The following is a 19,761-nucleotide window of genomic DNA, read 5'->3' as shown; positions in this document are numbered from 1 at the left end:
ATGCAGATACCTTGCTGAGCACAGGCTGTTTGGGTATCACTAGGTATGAGAATGTACATCCACATCAGTCACAGGGTCAAACTCTGCAGGCGAAATGTCAATAACCCAACCTCCTGCTTGATGCCAGCCACAGCCTTTAACCCCATGCCCTGAGAGTGACCTCAGGACTCAGACCCGTGTTCTGATCTGCATCGTGTAATCCGCTTAATAACATGAGCAAAGCTGCCCGACACCTTTTAACCTCTGTGAGGACATGAACCCCTGCTCAGCAGTTAAAAGGTCAGTGCCGTGGCTATTAAGCCATCCATCACCAACATCACAGCTGCCACCACAACCAGTGTTCAGCTCGGCTTATGCACCTCAGCCATGGGGAAGCTTTACCAACAGTGACTTTTCTACCAAACTACCCGTCTGGGAGCAGGTAATAATAGAATCACAGAATAGTTTGGGTTGAAGGGACCTTCCCAGCTCCCCCAGTGCCCCCCCTGCCACGAGCAGGGACATCTGCACCAGCTCAGGTTGCTCAGAGCCCCGTCCAGCCTGGCCTGGGATGTCTCCAGGGATGGTTCAGCCACCACCTCTCTGGCCAACCTGGGACAGGCTCTCACCACCCTCAGGGTAAAAAAACTTCTTCCTTGTGTCTCTGTCAGACATGACAACACAGCAATGCTGTTGCTGCTCTTCCCAAACCTGCACCTGACTTTGGGGTGGCATCCAGAGCTGGATGCACTCAAGCGAGTCAGGAGCAGCACATCCTTGCAGCCGGTGGATGTCTGCAGTCCCTGGGATAGCAAGGCACTTGTTAGGTGAAAACATCCAGGAGCAAATTAACCCATCAGCCCTCAACAATCTGAGCAGTGAGAGGAAGAGGGAAGGCGCTCCCTGACCTCACGTATTCTTATTGACTCCACTTGACTGATTTGAGCATGGAAAGTGAAGCATGCACAAAGCCGGGTCATGGCCTTCTTGAGTTTTTCCTCTTTCACTGGAAGTCCTACAGGGCTCTTCAGAGCACGGCAAAATCCAGGGATGGGGATTTTTATGCATGGTTAACAAATTGTCAGGTTTTTAAAGCAGACTGAAACTGGTCGGGCAGCAAAGCGAATGCGAGCGGAGCAGCAGGGATATGTACCAAAGGACTCAGCATCCATCTAGGATGTGACATTTCTTGGTTTAACCGTTTTTTTTACTATTTATGCTCATCAACACCTTCTATAACACATCTTACAACCTGCCACCTCACACCTGTCCAGTGCCCAGGATTATACAATCAGCATTGCCAAAGGACCCTCTTTCAAATCTGCCAAAAAAATAATTCCCAATAACTTGTTGAAACATAAGACATTCCCATGACCTGTGTCAGATCGACAGATGTTTTTAAGCCAGTTAAAAAATAAATAAAAAATAGTCACTATTAAAGATGTACAAGTGGAATTATATCCCTCCACTCTAACTGTAGTGGTGATTTAAAAAAGCACATCCTTCATTGTTGTGTGGGAAGAGGAGAAAAAGGAGCCTGTTGCTGTGGCTCATTAACTGAATGGGTAATGAAACCCTTCCAAGTAACTGTTTCCTACACTTTTCCTGGCAGCTTCCCAGTGCAAACTGTTGCTCTAACAGTATTAATCTCTGGGCATTTTAAAAGGGTATTACCTACGTGGTAGGAACACACCAAGCATCAGTTTCACCCATCATAAAATAACTGCAAAAACTTGGAATTCTACTTCCAGTTCACTGCAAGCAGGTGGGACAACAAGAAGGGAAAAATAAATGCTCGGAGAAGGCGAATCTGATAATGTCAGTGAAAATGAAGAAGGGCAGCCAGTTTTTAAGTGCTCAGAGAGACTGTCAATGTTTTTACATTTGTCAGCAGTGACTGGCTGGTTTTAACTCCCGGCCAAAGATAGGGCTTGCCTCTGCCCTGGAAATTTATCATTCTGGGGATTTTTTTCTCTGTGAAAAATCCTTCTCTGCTCCAGAAAAAGTCCTTCTACTGTGCTTCAGGTCATGGGCTTTATTCAGAGAAGTGAAACACTGCTTCGTATTAATTTTCTCTCTCACGCTTGGAGGACCCTGATCTTATCTCTCTGATCAGGCAGAGCCTAATTTTTCAACCAGCTGCTACCAGGCACTCTGTAGCATTTCCCCCCTCTATGAAAAGAGCCCCAACTATCTTTGAAGGAGCCATAGAATCAGTGCTATATAAGTATTTTTCACTCTTACCTATTCCCCTGTTTGCAGAGGAGGTTGTTGGCATATAAACTCATGGGACGCCTATTTGCCTACAAAAGACAATGTGATTCTCATTTGTCAGCACAGTTTTTGCTTTATTTATCCTGGACTTTTGTTCCACTCTTCTTTAAGACGGTGGAAATGCAGAGTGATTTTACCAAAGGGGTGACCTTGCAAAGGCTGTGGAGAGAGACCCATATGTGCTCATGTGTCGGCAGCATCAAGGTCCCAGGGCATAAGGTTGGATTGTAGCTCCAGTCCCCATCCCATCAAGAAGATGGCCATACTGGGAAGGACTGGTCTGGATGGGGGAAGCCAGAGCACTGCTGGGGGGCTCTAAGAACCGGACAGTTCTCCCTTAGTTGGGCAGATCCTGGGATGAACATAGTACAGGTGCTGCCAAAGCCCGACTTGACCTTCTGGAGGCCTAGGGAAACTCATTGCACAGGGTAGAGAGTCTGGGGTGAAAGAGTTAGTGAAGACCAACCATGTATCAAGAAACCTGGCACAGGCACTGACAGTGTTTGATCTTGAACAAATTTTTTTAAAAATAAGGTTCATTAGAAGAGATCCTATCATACTGGTTGATCCAGTCATGGCCATGAGTAGATGCGCTTTCTAATGACTTCTGTCTTCCCAGGCCTCAAGTTGATTTATTCATGTTGCTAAAGGGTTATAAGATACCCAGGGTAGAATAAAACTTCATTTCAGTAAATGTAGGAGCTTGGTGGAGCAGGCTCTGGGCTGTGGGGTTGGTTGTGTGCCCATGGCACCTCTTGGGAAAGGTGAATAGGGAAAAGGGATTTGACCCTGTTGGGATGCAGAGAGCAAGTGTGAACTTCACTCTGGCCACTGCCTTCCTAGAGGGGGTATTGGTGTCACTGAGGTGGCCATGGTGGTACACGAGGTGGTGGATGCCCCATCCCTGGAAACATTCAAGGCCAGGCTGGACGGGGCTCTGAGCAGCCTGATCTGGGTGAAGATGTCCCTGCTCATGGCAGGGGTTGGACCGGATGAGCTTTGAAGGTCCCTTCCAACCCAAACCATTCTATCATTCTATGGATGGCAGCAGGACAGGAATGAAGGTCTCAGCATAGGGTGGTGCTGCTGGTGGGGAGGTCAGCGCAAAACCCCATCACTGTCTTTCAGGATCCGAGAACGAAGTGACTCAGGTGAACAGATGCCTGGACGCTGCCAAAGCCTGCAACGTGGATGAGATGTGCCAGCGGCTGCGGACGGAGTACGTCTCCTTCTGCATCCGCCGCCTGGCCCGGGCCGACACCTGCAACCGCTCCAAGTGCCACAAGGCTCTGCGCAAGTTCTTCGACCGCGTGCCACCAGAGTACACCCATGAGCTGCTCTTCTGCCCCTGCGACGACACGGCCTGCGCCGAGCGCCGGCGGCAGACCATCGTCCCTGCCTGCTCCTACGAGTCCAAGGAGAAGCCCAACTGCCTGGCGCCTCTGGACTCCTGCCGGGAAAACTACGTCTGCAGGTAAGGTTCGCACAGCGGGGTGGCCAACATGGAGAGCTGTCCCTCGAACAAGCCTGGGGATCATGCACCAGTGACAGCCCCGTGCCCAGAGCCAACACGCTCGTCTGAAGGGTCCTGCCTGGGGACACATATCCCACCACAACCCACTGATGGGCCATTGCCTGATTGCCCCCTTCCTGTGACCCGTGTCCTTGTCTCATGCTTCATGTGGAAGGTGTTAATAGACAGGAGAAGATTTGAGATGTTTGTGCTGAGTTCTTTACATCTTTTCTATGGGTTTTTGGCAGATGTACTATGGAAATAGTTCCAGAAAGGTGCAGGCTATGCAGTGGTGTGGTGTGTGGTGCTTGCAGCCATTTCCACCAATCTGTCTCCTCACTGTCTCTCTTCCCTAGCCAAGAGCATCCTACAGGAGCACCCAAGGTATCCTAACAGTGACAGGCACATGTAGATACTTTAACTATGGCTTTATTTTTTTTAATAAGAAAAATTAACCATATGTATAAAAAAATACACCCTTCTGCTGCAAGGCTGGATGTTCTAGTGATTGCAATAGCAGTCTGAGAGCCACAGTTGTCACTGCAGATCTGTCATGCACTATGTGGCCAAGGTGGTTTGTTCCTCTGTTTCCATTCAAGATCTGTGCATGCACACATCCACAGACCCATCCCAAAGGGCATACTCACAGACATACCCCTTGAGTGTTTTTTCACACAGTCGTACTATTTTCACCCCTCTATTTCTCAAAAGAGTCTCCAGAAGGTTAATCCACATACAGCTCTCAGGAGTGGAGCCCATCTGTCAGTAAGACATGAAAGACCCTAACATCAGCCGTACTGCACCAAAGGTGGTGGTCCCAGCCCAGCGTCCTGTGTGCAGCTGTGGCCATGAGCAGACACCTGGAGAAACGCAGAAGAACAAGTGCAGGACACATAGAATCATAGAATCACAGAACCACAGACCAGTTTGGGTTGAAGGGCCCTCCCCAGCTCCCCCAGTGCCCCCCCGCCATGAGCAGGGACATCTGCACCAGCTCAGGTTGCTCAGAGCCCCGTCCAGCCTGGCCTGGGATGTCTCCAGGGATGGTTCAGCCACCACCTCTCTGGCCAACCTGGGCCAGGCTCTCACCACCCTCAGGGCCAACAATTCCTTCCTCATGTCCAGCCTGAATCTCCCTCCTTTAGTTTAAAACCATCACCCCTCGTCTTCTCACAACAGGCCCTGCTGAAATGTCTGTCCCCATCTTTCTTATCGACTCCTTTTAAGTACAGAAATGCTGCAACAAGGTCTCCCCAGAACCCTCCCTTCTCCAGACTGAAAATCTCCCAGTATTCTCCCAGTCTCTAATTATTGTAGGCTTTGGGACCTCCTGAGCTGACCTTCCAGCAGCTGTCCCCTACCAGAACATTGTCTTTAAATTACAATTTAAAAATCACGTCTTTTCACAAAGGGAGGTGAGAGCAGCCTCATCCTCTTGGAAGGATGGACTGGTACTAATACCCTCACCCCACTGCACCCCAGAAACATGGAAGAAGGAGAACAACTGAACTATACGTCTGAAGATAGCCGGGGAATCCAAAATAGAGGGGTACTGCTCCCTCCCTAAGAAGACAAGCAGGCCCAGCAGGGAAGAAGAGGTTCAGAGGGTCCCCTGGTGTTGCTTCCCAGGAGGCTGGAAAACGTTTCCTGCAAGCGGCACAGCTGTTAATTGTCTGGTTCCTTGGTCTCTGAATATATAATATAAAACATCCTCTAGAGACACAGTGGGAGCAAGGGGTTGACGTCTGACCCGGTCAAAGCTAGCAGTGCAGAAACCACAAGGAGAACCAGTAACAAATCATGGCACTTTAAAGAAATAGAGTGAAATACTCCAGGGCTAATCCTGCCCGTGCTGCTTAGTCCTCCTACAGCTTCTCCACAGCTGTAACCCCTTGAATTTCCCAGCTTGGAGAGCTGGGCTCTACTAACATGAATAATATGGAACCTGCAGCCACTACCTCCCTTTCCTAAATAATGCAGCAAAAATTTGGGCAAGACAAGTTTTCCTGACCATGGCACAGGAGAAAGCAGTTTATATGGGACAAATCATGGGAAAAAAGAAGAGAAAAAAGGAGAGGACTGGGGAGGAGGAGACAAGTGGGCAGGAAAGTGCAAGTCGGAGTGCTGACACTGACCAGGAGCACTGACAAAATGTCTGCAAGAGAGAGGCTGGTTGGAAGGAGCAAAATGCTCAGGTTTTTTGGGATTACCTAGGCAGAGCAAACATTTGAGACTCCCAGTTCACAGTTCAGACACTGCAGTTCTAGTGCTTGCTTGAGTTTCCTAAGCAGCTCAAATGCCATGTGAGATGTCTTCTTACCTGGCCATGGGACTCCTGTTTGGGTGGATCTGAATCTCTGGTAGGTCCTTTGTCCTATCTGAATGCCCCATATAGATGTCTTAGATATCCTGCAATGTCCAAACGCCACTAGATGCCTACAAGCCAACAAGGACTCTTGCCTAAAGAATTAGGTGGCAAATATCTGTTTGCTAGCATGATTTGCAAAGTTTATCCAACCAAGCTAGCAAGGGAGCCACATGCAAAGAATCACAGAATCACAGAATCACAGAATCACAGAATGTCAGGGATTGGAAGGGACCTCGAAAGATCACCCAGTCCAATCCCCTGCCAGGGCAGGAACACCCAGATGAGGTTACACAGGAAGGCGTCCAGGCGGGTTTTGAATGTCTCCAGAGAAGGAGACTCCACAACCTCCCTGGGCAGCCTGTTCCAGTGTTCCGTCACCCTCACTGGGAAGAAGTTTCTTCTCAAATTTAAGTGGAACCTCTTGTGTTCCAGCTTGAACCCATTACCCCTTGTCTTACTGTTGGTTGTCACCGAGAAGAGCCTGGCTCCATCCTCGTGACACCCACCCTTTATATATTTATATTGATGAGGTCACCCCTCAGTCTCCTCCAAGCTCCAGAGCCCCAGCTCCTCAGCCTTTCCTCACACGGGAGATGCTCCACTCCCTTCAGCATCTTCGTTGCCCTGCGCTGGGCTCTCTCCAGCAGTTCCCTGTCCTGCTGGAAATGAGAGGCCCAGAACTGGACACAATATTCCAGATGAGGTCTCACCAGGGCAGAGCAGAGGGGAAGGAGAACCTCTCTGACCTACTGACCACCCCCCTTCTTCAGCAACCTGACAATCTGTTTGAATGATGCCCCAACTTCCCTGCATGGCCCAGACAGTCCCAACAAGCCCAGCGTGTGACTCAAAGGTGCTTTGTGCTGAGTGGTTTGGTGCTTTGACCCAGACAACGTGAAAACCCAAGCATGGTGGTCCGCAGTCAGACCTGTGGGTCATACACCTATTGCTCCAGAAGCTCCAAGAAGTCCAAACTTCTCCTGAGAATGAGTGCTTGAAGCAGAGGATGTGACAGCAGCTCTGATAATGGGTAGAACATTTCATATCTGAGCCTTTGGGCATTTCCCTTAATCTTAGGATGACCTCAGCTACATTTAGAACACAGCCTTTGAAGAGAGAGAAACTGGACCAGAGTGATTCTTTCAGCAAATCAGTCCCAAAACGAAGGCTTAGGTCCTTGGGGAGGTTATTACCCAAGAGTCAGATAGTGGCAATACAGAATGAATTCCCTCGCTGCCTGCAGCAGCTTTTTCCTTGAAAACCAGCTTCACACACCAGAAGACAAATATTTCTTCCAAGATTGCACCATCGTTGCAGTCCCAGAGGAAGCCTGTAAAACATTAGCTAGAGCACCTATTCATGTCTCATCTCAAACCCACTTCTGGGTTTTTTGCAGGGGACAGGAAAGTGTAAAATTATATTAATTCAAACTGGATTAGCAACACCTACTGCAGCAAAGGATTTTGCAAATGCCTTGCCTTCTGTAAACACAACCAGTGTGCTATTATGTGTGCTAGTGTGTCCCATTTTGTGCTCTCATTCCATCAGGTCACGCTATGCGGAGTTCCAGTTTAATTGCCAGCCGTCCCTGCAGTCTGCGAGTGGCTGCCGGAGGGAAAGTTACGCTGCCTGTCTGCTGGCGTACACAGGCATCATCGGTGAGACGCTGCGTCATAGAATCACAGAACAGTTTGGGTTGGAAGGGACCTTCACATCTCCCCCAGTGCCCCCCCTGCCACGAGCAGGGACATCTGCACCAGCTCAGGTTGCTCAGAGCCCCGTCCAGCCTGGCCTGGGATGTCTCCAGGGATGGTTCAGCCACCACCTCTCTGGCCAACCTGGGACAGGCTCTCACCGCCCTCAGGGGCGACAATTCCTTCCTCATGTCCAGCCTGAATCTCCCTCCTTTAGCTTAAAACCGTCACCCCTTGTCCTATCACAACAAGCCCTGCTGAAAAGTCCGTCCTCATCTTTCTTATCGGCCCCTTTTCAGTCCGGAAAGGCCACAATAAGGTCTCCCCGGAGCTTCTCTTCTCCAGGCTGAACACCCCAAGTCTCTCAGTCTCTCAGGTGGAAATAGATGGGCTATCCCAGGGCATCTGCTCTGTCAGGGCTTCCCTGATGCCATCACCAGTGATGCCACTGGAAATCATTGTCTGTTGCTATCTTGCTGAATTCAGAGGCTGTGGGATCAGTTGTTCAGGGACCCAGCTGGCACCTGTTAGTACAAGCACAACCAGAGTCCAAAGACAAGCCTCAATGGCCATAGGACTTGGTCCATCCTGATGGATGGGATAGATTGGCAATTTTTTTGGTCAAGATTTCCTTCTGGTTTAATCTTTCTTTTGTTGTCTCTGACCATTCTGGAGACCGAGCTTTGCTTTTTCAATGACAGTGTGGAAAACTTTACACACATTCACATACAGGTTTTGAATGTTATTAGGGAACTTAAGTTCCCAGGAGCCTCCCATTCCTTGAACATTTTAATTGGCTGAAGGCTTTACTGGTGGTGGGCTGAGCAAAAGGGCTGCAGCTGCCCCTCTTCTCCTCCCTGGAAGCAAACCAGACCTGTGACACCAGTGGTTGAAGGGTTTTCTCGTCCTGCCATCACGGGGGGGCTCAGCTGAGACTGTAAGAGCAAACCCAAAAGAGGAGCAAAGGGAGAAATCATTGTCCCTTCTTGAAGTACCAACCTTGTGGTTAACCCTTCTCCATCTTTCCCGGCAGGCAGTCCCATCACTCCCAACTACATTGACAACTCAACTTCCAACATCGCTCCCTGGTGCACGTGCAATGCCAGTGGGAACCGGCAGGAAGAGTGTGAGAGCTTTCTGCATCTCTTCACCGACAATATCTGTCTCCGTAAGTATTGGCCGGCATGTTCTGCTCTGGCAGAATTGCCCTCAAGCTGGTGAGGCTTCTTGTGAGTGAGGGTATGAAGATGCCCTGGTCTGCAAGAGTCTGTAGGTGTCCAGCTCCCTGTGCTTTCAACATAGTAGCTCTGAATCCTTTCAGTCATGCATTTGGGTGATGCAGCCAAAGGAGGCTGGAGAAGGGATAGATATGCTTTCTTTTTGAAATATTAGCCTGACAACTCTTTTTTTCCATCTCTTTACCACACAAAGAAAATGCCATTCTGGCCTTTGGCAATGGGACCTACCTGAATGCAGCCGTCGCCCCATCTATCCCCCCCACCACACAGATGTACAAGCAGGAGCGAAACGCCAACAGAGCTATGGCGACCCTCAGAGAGAACATCTTCGAGCACCTCCAGCCCACCAAGGTAGGAGAGGGTTGACTTGGCCCTAAGAGATGCTTGGCGGTGTCTATACCTCCTCCATGCCCGCCAGGCCTCCTCAACTCCCCTCCCTCTTCCATCTGTGTCATTTCTGCTATATCCAAACATCCAACCTCCCCTCCACCTCCGAGAGTCCCTGATTCACCCTTTTCTTCATGCCCTGACATCTTCCCCAACATCAAGCACAGGGCTACATGCTCCTATCCCCCACTCTGCCCTCCTGCCTGTTGGTCACTATCGCTTTTCTTTCATGGATGCTACAGACCGGTACGGTTTTTTTGGGAAGTACTGAGAACATCCATGGGCTTTTCAGGAGTGTAGAAGGGGAGCCAGGACCGCTGATTTGGCTCCTCATCCTCCTGCAGGGCAGCCCCACAGCTTCAGACAAGCATTTCAGCTGCCTGGGGTGCAGGTTCCTTCTGTGTTAAATGAGGATCCTGGAGGTCATAACATCGAGGCTTAACCAGCTAAGGTTTGCTAAGCATTGGAAAATTTCACCTGAAAGGTTCTAGTCATCAGCAAGCTGTTAGTATCAAAGTAATATTTAATTGAAATTATTTAAAAACAAGTAACAGGTTAATTCAATAGTGATGGCAGTAGTAGGCATTAAATATTTTATTTTTAAATAAAAAGCAATGACCTTGATTTGACACCCACCAGATTAATTTTCAGATTGAATTATTTTACTATTAAATAATTAACAGCGACCCTGAGCTGCTGAACGTTCAGGAAACAGAAGCTGTCCGTTAAGTAGACTCCAAGGACTGAGCGTGGGCTTTGCGCTGGGCTAGACGATACCTTCAGAGAGCTTCCACACGCAGAATTTTTTTAGCCTCTTCCCGCTTTCTTTTGCTGCAAAGCACCCAATTTAACTCCCTACACTCTGTTTTCACAGAGCAGCGGGGTGGGAGGTGCAGAAATGTGGCCTCAGCATCCCTCACTGCTTTTCAGGGCATTGGTGGCCACGCAAAGGACAGACGTAATTTCATCAGGCCATAAACTTTGCATTCAGTAGATTTGGAGGGTTTTCTTCTAGCCAGTGCTCCCCAGACCTTAGAGCAGTCCAAGCAGTGGCCTGAGGTCCAGGCCTTGCACTGAGAACTTTATCTTGGAAGTGATGGAGAAGCTATGAACCTTCCTCGTCATTGTCAGTCCAGCCCAGATCGGCAAATGCTGCTGCCACCAACAACTGGAGAGCTGGAGAAAGCAACTGTAGTAAGGGATGGCTCTACCACATTGCCAGCTTCCATGTGACAGCAGCACATCCCTCTGCTGAAGTGTGAGTGCTGCTGGAGCGTGGACACTGCAAAGGGAAACTGGGGCATTGGGTCTTGACTTTGGACTCAACTCCAAACCCAGATTTTGTTCAATGTTTAATGAGTTTCATGCCCCTCGACTTGAGGAGGGAAGCTACAATGGTTCAATTAGTCCATCTGCTTCCCATCTCCACAGCAGCACAGAGCCTTGGCTTTAAATTATCTGTTATCAACTAATGCAAATAGAAGTCTCTAGTAAAGTAAATTTTCAGCCACAGATGTCAACGCTCTATAAAAGGACAAGGGTGCAGTTTGTCTGCAAGGTGTAGGAACCCAGGGTGGAAGTCAGTCATGCAAACACGTGCACTATAGTTTTGGAGTAACCCATCTGGCTCTCAGCTGCTGCTTGGTTGAATCATCATCCCTGGAAGTGTTTAAAAGATGTGTTGATGAGGTTCTTAGGGACATGGTTTAGTGACGGTGTTGGGTTAATGGTTGGACTCGATGATCTTTAGAGGGTCTCCTCCAACTAAACCGATTCTATTAATATGATTCTATGTCTGCCAGCCCCATGGAGGTGTCTTCAATACCCAAAGGACATCAACCTGAAGAGTCCATTGGGTCAAGCCGCTGGCCAGCAATGGCTTCGTGGGCTGCATGGATCTCCTTTGACCGGAGTGGGTGTCCAGGCACCCACCTCAGACAATGACACCTCCAACTAGCATCCAAACCTGCAGGCTGCATGCCCAGTGTTGTGCCCATGAGGTGACCCCGCTACCACCACCTTCACCACCACCTCCAACAGAGCGGAGGTGACCTCCAGACTAGAGTTGAGGTGTTGAGACTGGCCCTGGATCCCTCCGCACATGCACACACATTGGAGGGCTGCATGGTCCCCAAGCCCTCGGTCCTCAGAAGGACCAAGGTGAGGAACAACCACACCACTCACCATGTGCTGTGTCCTCTCTCTTGCAGGTGGCCGGAGAGGAGAGGCTCCTGCGGGGCTCCACTCGTCTGTCATCAGGAACCTCCAGCCCAGCAGCTCCCTCCCTCTGGGCACCCTCTCCACAGCAGATGTGGCTTCTCCCCATGCTTGCTGTGCTGAGCCTCTTCGTGATGTGAAGTGGGGCGGGCACACGCCAAGCAGAGACTCTCTTTGTGTCGGTTTCTTTACAAAACAACCAGACCAGTAACTTTTTTTGAGGCGAGGTGAGGGAGGAGGGAGGGAATGGGCAGGAGAGGTGAGCTTATGGGCATCTTTTTCTCCTCCTCATCCGTCTGCCAATTTATTTGATTTTATACAATCAGCATCATTGACAACCAGCTCATTCTTGGTCCTGGCTGCCTTTCTACCCCACAACTTGGTTGTTGTCTCTCCAGCTGTCTCTGGATGGGATCAGAGCCATGGACAATTCCCTTGGAAAAGCTGAAGGAAGGAGTTGAGCCAAAAAATGAGAGCAGCAAAGGAAATACTTTTGCCTGCCCCAGCCAAGAGAGCAAAGACTTTTGATGGATGAGCTATTAGGAGATTTCCTGAAGCTCTGACTCATGTTGAGAGGCTCTTGAAAGGACACATCAAGCGATGTGGAGTTCAGACTGTCTCCAGGGTTGCTCAGGACCCAAAGGGCAACTCACCTGGTTCAGAGGGATGAAACCAGAGCCCTGGTGAGGAGGTGGTTGCTTTTGTTCATGAGAGAGGATCCTGAAGCACCTCTGGGGTGGACCAAGTGACCACACTACAAACTGGTTCACTGGGATTATCCATCTCCTTGAAAACATGACCAGCTGTCATCTACCCCTTGGGCCCTCCTTTTTAGAGAAACATGTGTCATGTATTGATGGTGGTCAGGAAGAAACACGTGTGTTGTGTTCTGTTTGCAGCTGGCTTTCTTCGTGTCCCAACCCTGGCATCTCTATTCACTGGTCCTGTAAATTGCTTGGGGTAGGTTGATTTTTATTTGGTCACATCCAAACGACCAGAAGCCAATGATGTCCCACTCCAAGATAACCTTTCTCTGTGCAGGATGAACGTGTGAACCCATGGGCAGGACTCAATTTGAGCTAAATTCAACCCATTCCCACGTGCTACCTGTGCATTTGCCAGTCTTGCAGAGACCAATAGGGTCTTCAGTCGAGCGGGTTCATTAGTCATGCAAGGAAGAGATAGGATAGGAAGGTTTGCTAGATACCACCCTGGGGACATAAATATCCAGCCAATTTGTGGAAAGGCCATGTCATGAGTCATGTCATGAGTAGAGAGTGGATGGCTGCAGTTCCCTTCCTTGAAGAGCTGGTGGAGGCAATTGCTTATGCCCAGGGTAGCACACGAAGGTCATTGCCTCCTGCCAAGTGCTAATTACTCAGCTAAGGGGTGTTTTAAGCAAAGGCTGGTGAAGTGACCTACTCTACTGAGCTGCAACCAGCACCCAGCTGGAGGGTGAGGACAGATGCATGACCTGAACATTCAAGGGTCTTCCCTCAAGGAGGAGAGCTGAGGACTCCCAGCACCTTCTTGTGGGGCTGAACCCCTTGTTAGATCACGTCAAGAAAGAAGACGGCAAGGAAGGGTGAGATGGTTTCCCAGGAAAAATGCTTACTCAGGCTGTTCCACCACAAGAGGCACAGGAATACCTCCAGATTCTCTTCAATTATTTAGCCCTGGGTTTTGCAGCAGCCCATTTATTCCTTGGTTTGTGGTCCTCCAAAGAACATCATCAGTTCCGTGGTGTTTGGATGCATAGAAAGGCTTAGCACTTTTTATTCACATTTCCTGCAGAAAACCTTCCATTGCTTAATAGCTTCAGGTTTTGCTGAGAAAGTGCGGCAACTTCCTTGGGTTTTGGTCCAATATGAAACCACTCTTGTTTTCAAATGAACACCTGTGGATGTGTAAGACATGCACAGAAATCCTCCTGGCTGCATCCTATCCAAAGTTCTGCTCCTCGAGATCCTCAGGGCTGTAGCACCTGCTTCTCCTCATCCAGGGCTGTGCAGAAGAACATGCCGAGATCCAAGTCTTGTGCACAGGATGCCAGGTCACACATGTGCATGCGGAATCTTTGCTGCCAAGAGGCTCATGTAGATCAGAAAAAGCAGGCAGGGAGTTAGGGCTCCGGGCAGGAAAGTCCCTGGCCTCCCTTCGAAGTGCCATGGCCACGCGCTGAGTTGCTGTGAACATCTCCCCTTTATGCAGGGCATTGGTGTCCTCTGGGAGGCCACGGAGCCCTCTGTGCACCAGGTGACACAGCTACTAACTGCAACTCTGCAAAACCTGTGCAGGAAAACAGCACAGGACACACACGGACCTGCTGGAGAGGGGCCAGAGGAGCCCCAGCAATGACCCGAGGCTGGAACAGCTCTGCTGGGAGGACAGGCTGAGAGAGTTGGGGGGTTCAGCTGGAGAAGAGAAGCTCCGGGGAGACCTTAGTGCGGCCTTTCCGGACTTAAAAGGGTCGATAAGAAAGATGGGGACAGACTTTTGAGCAGGTCTTGTTGTGATAGGACAAAGGTTGATGGGTTTAAACTAAAGGAGGGAGATTCAGCCTGGACACGAGGAAGGAATTGTTGGCCCTGAGGGTGGTGAGAGCCTGGCCCAGGTTGGCCAGAGAGGTGGTGGCTGAACCATCCCTGGAGACATCCCAGGCCAGGCTGGACGGGGCTCTGAGCAACCTGAGCTGGTGCAGATGTCCCTGCTCGTGGCAGGGGTGGGACTAGAAAAATAGTTGTAGAGAACCCTGCTCAAAAATTAAAGGGGATGGAGGAGATCCGCAGAGGTTATCAAGGCCATTACCATGTCCCACAGCAGGACCAATGGTCTGGTTACACTTTCTGGCAGATTTATCTTAAATGATTTTTAACAATTTCAGTGATAGACATCGTCATGTCCCCTGGATTTAGATCTTACTTTAAAGACTCCTTAGGGTGTTAGTTGTCTCTAAGACTCACAGGTCAAAGAGATCCTCGATTGTGGTGTCCTCTCAAGTCCTCATTTTTTGGGACAGCAAAAAGTGGCCTGAGGCTGTGGAAAGTGACAGCCAACTACCACAGATCCTATCACAGAGGCATTGCACGAGAAGGCCAAAAAACGTGGCGGCAGTCTGCTGGCATCTGTAAAAAAACCCATGCAGTGAGTTAATCTAAATGGGTGTCTGCTGGAGGGGTTTCCTCCCTGTGCCCTTGATTGAGGGACCTCAAAAGTATCTGTGGAGTTGAGGTCGAAGGTTTGAAAGTGCATTCCCTGCCCGCAGCCTTCGTCCTATGCTGTGAGTTGGAAACAGCATCCTTCGAGCACTGTCCCAGGCCAGGTCCTGCACTCCTGGGCTTCCCCGTGGTCTGGGGATGACACAAAATGAAGGGGATAAATCTCAGAGCAATGAGCCTCTTGCCCAGCAAGAAAAAGCCAGGGGCTTGGGATGGGCAGTCATATTACACAGAATTAAAAAAAAAAAAAAGTCTTCAAACCTGCATGACTTTTTCCTGATCATTTCACCCTTTTTGCCAATATTTAATGCCAATTCTCCCTCCAGGCTCATTCACGAATCAAACTTTGCAAGTAATCATGGCTTTTGAGCAGTGCTTTTGAAGGCAAAAAACCCAATTCCATTCCCCCTCACCCACAAACACACACGTGCACAGGCCATTTCTTTTCCCTTGTGAAAAGTCAGTGATTTTTTTTTTTGGATGAAATTCCATCTCTGTTGAATTCTGTGAGATGAACCACGGAACTTCATTTTTAAGTCTCTTGATTAACCACCAAAGTCATAGCGGCTGCTTTGTAAAGGCAAAGGACTGAGCGAGGCCAGACAGAGAAAGGAAGACAATTTTCTTTTAGGAATTACTCCATACCTGGGGACTTTCAAAAGCACAAAGCAGAGCCATGAAAAAAGAAGCAGCCAAACTTTCTGTAGCCAAACTTTCTGTAGCCACTGAACCTTATTTTTTTGGCTGCTCAGCATCGTTCCCAGTGGTCTGGCAGTCCTGAAAGCCCGTAAAATATTGTGTATGTACAAATACCGCATCGTCTCCAAAGCGAGAGCAGGAGCAGGGAAGGAGACACCGTGTTGGGGAGCAGATGCCGGAGCAATAACCCCGCGGGTGGTGGGGGATGCTAAAGGCTGTGTGTGCATGGGGAGGATGGTTGATGTCTGCCTCTACTGCCAGGGTACAACCTGTACTTATCTCTTCTGTACATGTCAATATTCAAACATATCCATGAATAAAGCACACATGCATTTTCCTGATCCCTCCTTGCTCCTGTCTGCGATGCGGGGCTGGCCGTGCCCGTATGTCCAGGCTGGTGCATCTGTCAGGCTCACTGGTCCCACGCCATCAAGGGCAGCTGGAAGAAATGGGGGGGATGTCCTGGGGGGGATTGGGGATCAGATGCCCCATGCTTGGCTGGAAACCCAGCAATGATCTGCTGCCCATCAGCAAGGAGGGGTGACGGGTGACAAACCAACTCTGCTGAGACAGCCTGACCGAGGACCAGAGGAAACGGCCTCAAGTTGCGCCAGGGGAGGTTGAGGTTGGATCTGGGGACCAATTTCTTCCCCAAAGGGCTGTGGGGCATTGGAACAGGCTGCCCAGGGCAGTGCTGGAGTCACCATCCCTGGGGGGGCTGGACAGACGGACATGAGGTTCTCAGGACATGGGGCAGTGCCAGGGCTGGGGAACGGTTGGACTTGATGATTTTGAGTCTTTTGTATGAGTCTATGAGAGCCATCAATGCCGCCGGGAAAGAGACACGGACCCACCCGAGCCCTGAGGCTGCTTCTGCTCTACATGGGAGTGACATAAGCAAAGCTTTGGGAACAATTTTGGGAAGATCTAGCTCAAAGCTGCTGCCAGCGCAGGAGGAGGGAGGCATTGCAAGGCGTAGCAGGAACGGGAATATTTGCACACCCGCAATTAGCGGCACGTGGAGCTCCTGATGCTGAGATGTCGCGGTGCAACCCGGCGTGGGGGGAGTGTGGAAACAACGGGGGGCGGCTGGAGCTGCGTCCTCCCGCAGGGCACAGGAGGAGGGGACGTGGAGGAGGAGGAGGGTGGCGGTTCATGCCAGCAGGGGAGACTTTTGTTCATGCCACAAACATCTGTGAGTTATTTTTGGCACCTAAAAAAAAAAAAAAAAATCACAGGGAAATTTAGAGGCAAATTGAACGTTTTCTTGCCAATTGCGGGTGAAAAAAAAAAATCGAGAAAACAAAAGTATATAAAATTTATATAAAAGTACTGAGTGAAATTCAAGTTGGGTCCTAAACACAAAGTGAGTTCAAGGTTGCATCTTTTCCTCCCGAAAATCCTGTTTGTTTTCATGCATGCACGAAGCAGCTGAAGATGCAGAGGGGGAGCAAAGCCTGAGGGTTGGGGCCACACTCGGGACCCTCATCAAAGCCGTTTCCTTCCCCGTGACGGGGCTGTTTCGGCATCTGGGGTTTTGCCGACATAAAGAAAATTTCCTGGGAAAGTTCCAGCTGGTTGAACCTGAAATGTGCTGCGAAAATGACGCAGGTTTGATGTATTTTCCCTGCTTCTTGGCGGGCGGCTGCTCGACCAAGGTCAGTACCCGAAAAGCTGGTGGGGGACGGTCCGGGGCCAGACGGTGATGGGGGTGCCAGCAGCTGCTGGGTTTTGGGGAGACTTGGTCTTGAAGGAGACTCCTGTGGGCTACGTGCTGGTTTGATCGATACGGGGTGAAGCACGGGGCTGGTAAGAGCATCCCTGCTCTGGGTCATTGCAACTGGCTTCCAGCAAGCCTGGAAATCACCCTGCGTTTAGGGTGAGGAGATTTTGGAGCAGAGGCATCACTAATAGCTAGAGGGGGCTTTGTCTGACCCTCGCTTTTATCGCATCTCCGGGTCTGGGTATGGGTTTTTTGGGGCACAGGCTTTAGCTACAATAAAACCGAGCCGCACTCCCTCCTCCAACCATCAGCCCAAGGACAAACGCCGGAGCAAGAGCAGGTGAAATGACTTTCCCCATTTCCCAGAGGAAAATGTCCTAAAACCTCCGGGTCCCCCGGGGGCAGAGATGAGCCTGGGGCATCTCTGGAGGTTTGGTGGTAAAACCCGCAGGCAAGACCTGATGGGGAGCGACCACCCCCCATAGCGCCGCGACTGCAGACGCAGCACAAGCGAAATCCTGCAGCTGATGTACAACCGCTGCGAGGGGACGGTTAAAGCAGAAACAACAATTTACCATCCGTTATCTCCATGCGAACAGTGCTAATGTGCTGATAGGGGTGGATGCATCTCGCTTCGGTTATTAAAATGTTGTCTTTCCGTGCTGAGTGCAGAAACGGTGGATGTCAGCCAAAGGGAAGCGCTGCAGAATTAGCTCTGACATGAAAAATGTTCAAAGCGCTGCTTCTTTTTCTTTTTCTTTTTCTTTTTTTTTCCTAAGGAGTAATGGAAATGATTTCTGGTGGGAGCAGGGATCGTGTCGATGGTGATACTGCCAGCCACGCTGTCAGAGGCACGTTGTAGCTGCAGACTGGAAAGCAGACCTGATAAAACCGCCAGCGAGCTGTCGGTGGGATGGATGGAGAAGCGCGGACACCACGGTTATCTCCACGCTCTTCTGCTTTCATTCCCCACCACAACGATGCTTTCTGATCGGCTGCCATGATCCAGGCCTGCCCGCTAAAGCTCTGCTTCCGAAATAAACTCAGGGGTTGGTGTGAGGACTGGGGGAGATTAAAGCCCACCCAGCCCATCTCCAACTGATGGTGACATCTGAGTCCTGGGGCACCAGCACCAGCCCATAAACTCATCAGGAGGTCCCACCAGTTATATCTTATTAAAAGATCCCCTCACCTGCTTTACCCTATGCCTCTGAAATATCTCAGAATTTTCATTTTGTGACTCCATCCCCTGCTTTGCTGCTACTCAATTAGTTCAGAAACCGAAGCCCACAAGGAGAAATGCAAAAACTTCTGCAAATTCTCTTTTTCCGAAATGGTACCCTGTGCTGGCTGTGGAGCTGTGGCTTGACGGTAGACGTCTCTTTCCTCCCCTCTTCCCGTTAATGGGGGAAAAAAAGCAAGTGTTTGTGCTTCCATCACACCAACAGCTGCTTTTACTACCAGCCAGCGATGCGTAACCCACCCAAGACTCACCCCAAATCCCACCTTTTACTTGGATAAGGAGAAAAAACACCCAATCCAACCCAAAATCCAGGCTTTCTGTAGGGTGGTTGAATTAAACTGGTTGCTTGGTAGAAAAGACTTAAAATTGCTTCCCCTCTTTCTGTAAATGATTGATATTTAAGTCTTGTGGAAGGGAAAGCTGCATGACAAATACGTCTCTGACTCCTTACCCAAGTGCGTTGATTAACGATTGGTGATCGCAAAAAGCGTTGTCCTGATTGTAGGCAGAGCTTTGGAGAAACCTCCACACTCTCTTCCATTCTTTTCCCTGCAAACTTCTTTTCCTTGCTACAACACAAGAAGAAAAGAATCAGAGCAGGGATGAAATATGGTCCTGTACATCTACGTTTTCTCCCGCTGACCAAAATGAGCTTGAACGAGCTTGAAACCCATGACCCCCTGCCCACTCCATTTCAAGTCTGGACACACCACGCTGTGATTTCGGGCTGGTGCGCTCCGCTCAGCTCGGCAGCGATTTCTGAGAATTCGGCTGCGGCATCCAAGTTTAATGCCGTGGGATGAAGCAGCACGATGGTCTCAGGAGACGGTGGTGACTGAAACCTTCACGGCTCATAAATACCAGGTTCGACTCGGCTTCATCTCAGCAGTGCTTAGTTTCAAAGCTGAGGAGTGACATAAAAATAAATGGAGAACAACGGATTGCGTCTCGGCAGGAATCCGTTTCTGGATGCCGGGTGGGCACACGTGGGCTTCTAAAGGGTGGGAGAGGTCACCCCCGATTTAATTCTGCTGGCTTTTGTGCTCATCTGAAACATCAGCTGGCACCAACATTTGATGAGGTTGCAAACCCATTAGCAAAAATCTTTGGTCATACAGTCTCCAAGGCCGTCAAATTTTTCTCTTCTGATTCAAAGGAAGGAGCGATTTAGTGGGAAAATTAGCAGTAAGAATGGAAACAGGCTGAGA

At 49.8% G+C, this 19,761-nt stretch overlaps 1 protein-coding gene across 1 annotated transcript in view; it reads left to right on the top strand.

Annotated features, from left to right (window-relative positions):
• Nucleotides 1–12,289, top strand: part of GFRA4 (GDNF family receptor alpha 4) — a 72,859-nt gene extending 60,570 nt beyond the window's left edge. Inside the window, exons 4-8 of the mRNA XM_065633839.1 lie at nt 3,382–3,727; nt 7,683–7,792; nt 8,862–8,996; nt 9,260–9,417; nt 11,664–12,289. Coding sequence (XP_065489911.1) covers nt 3,382–3,727; nt 7,683–7,792; nt 8,862–8,996; nt 9,260–9,417; nt 11,664–11,810 — 896 coding nt within the window. The 3' untranslated portion in view covers nt 11,811–12,289. The remainder of the gene's footprint in view (nt 1–3,381; nt 3,728–7,682; nt 7,793–8,861; nt 8,997–9,259; nt 9,418–11,663) is intronic.
• Nucleotides 12,290–19,761: the final 7,472 nt, after the last annotated feature.

This window comes from Caloenas nicobarica, chromosome 4 (assembly GCF_036013445.1).
Source record: "Caloenas nicobarica isolate bCalNic1 chromosome 4, bCalNic1.hap1, whole genome shotgun sequence".
Classification (NCBI taxonomy): domain Eukaryota; kingdom Metazoa; phylum Chordata; class Aves; order Columbiformes; family Columbidae; genus Caloenas; species Caloenas nicobarica.
Note: the sequence above shows the minus strand (reverse complement) of the source record. Positions and strands in the feature narration are given on the sequence as shown.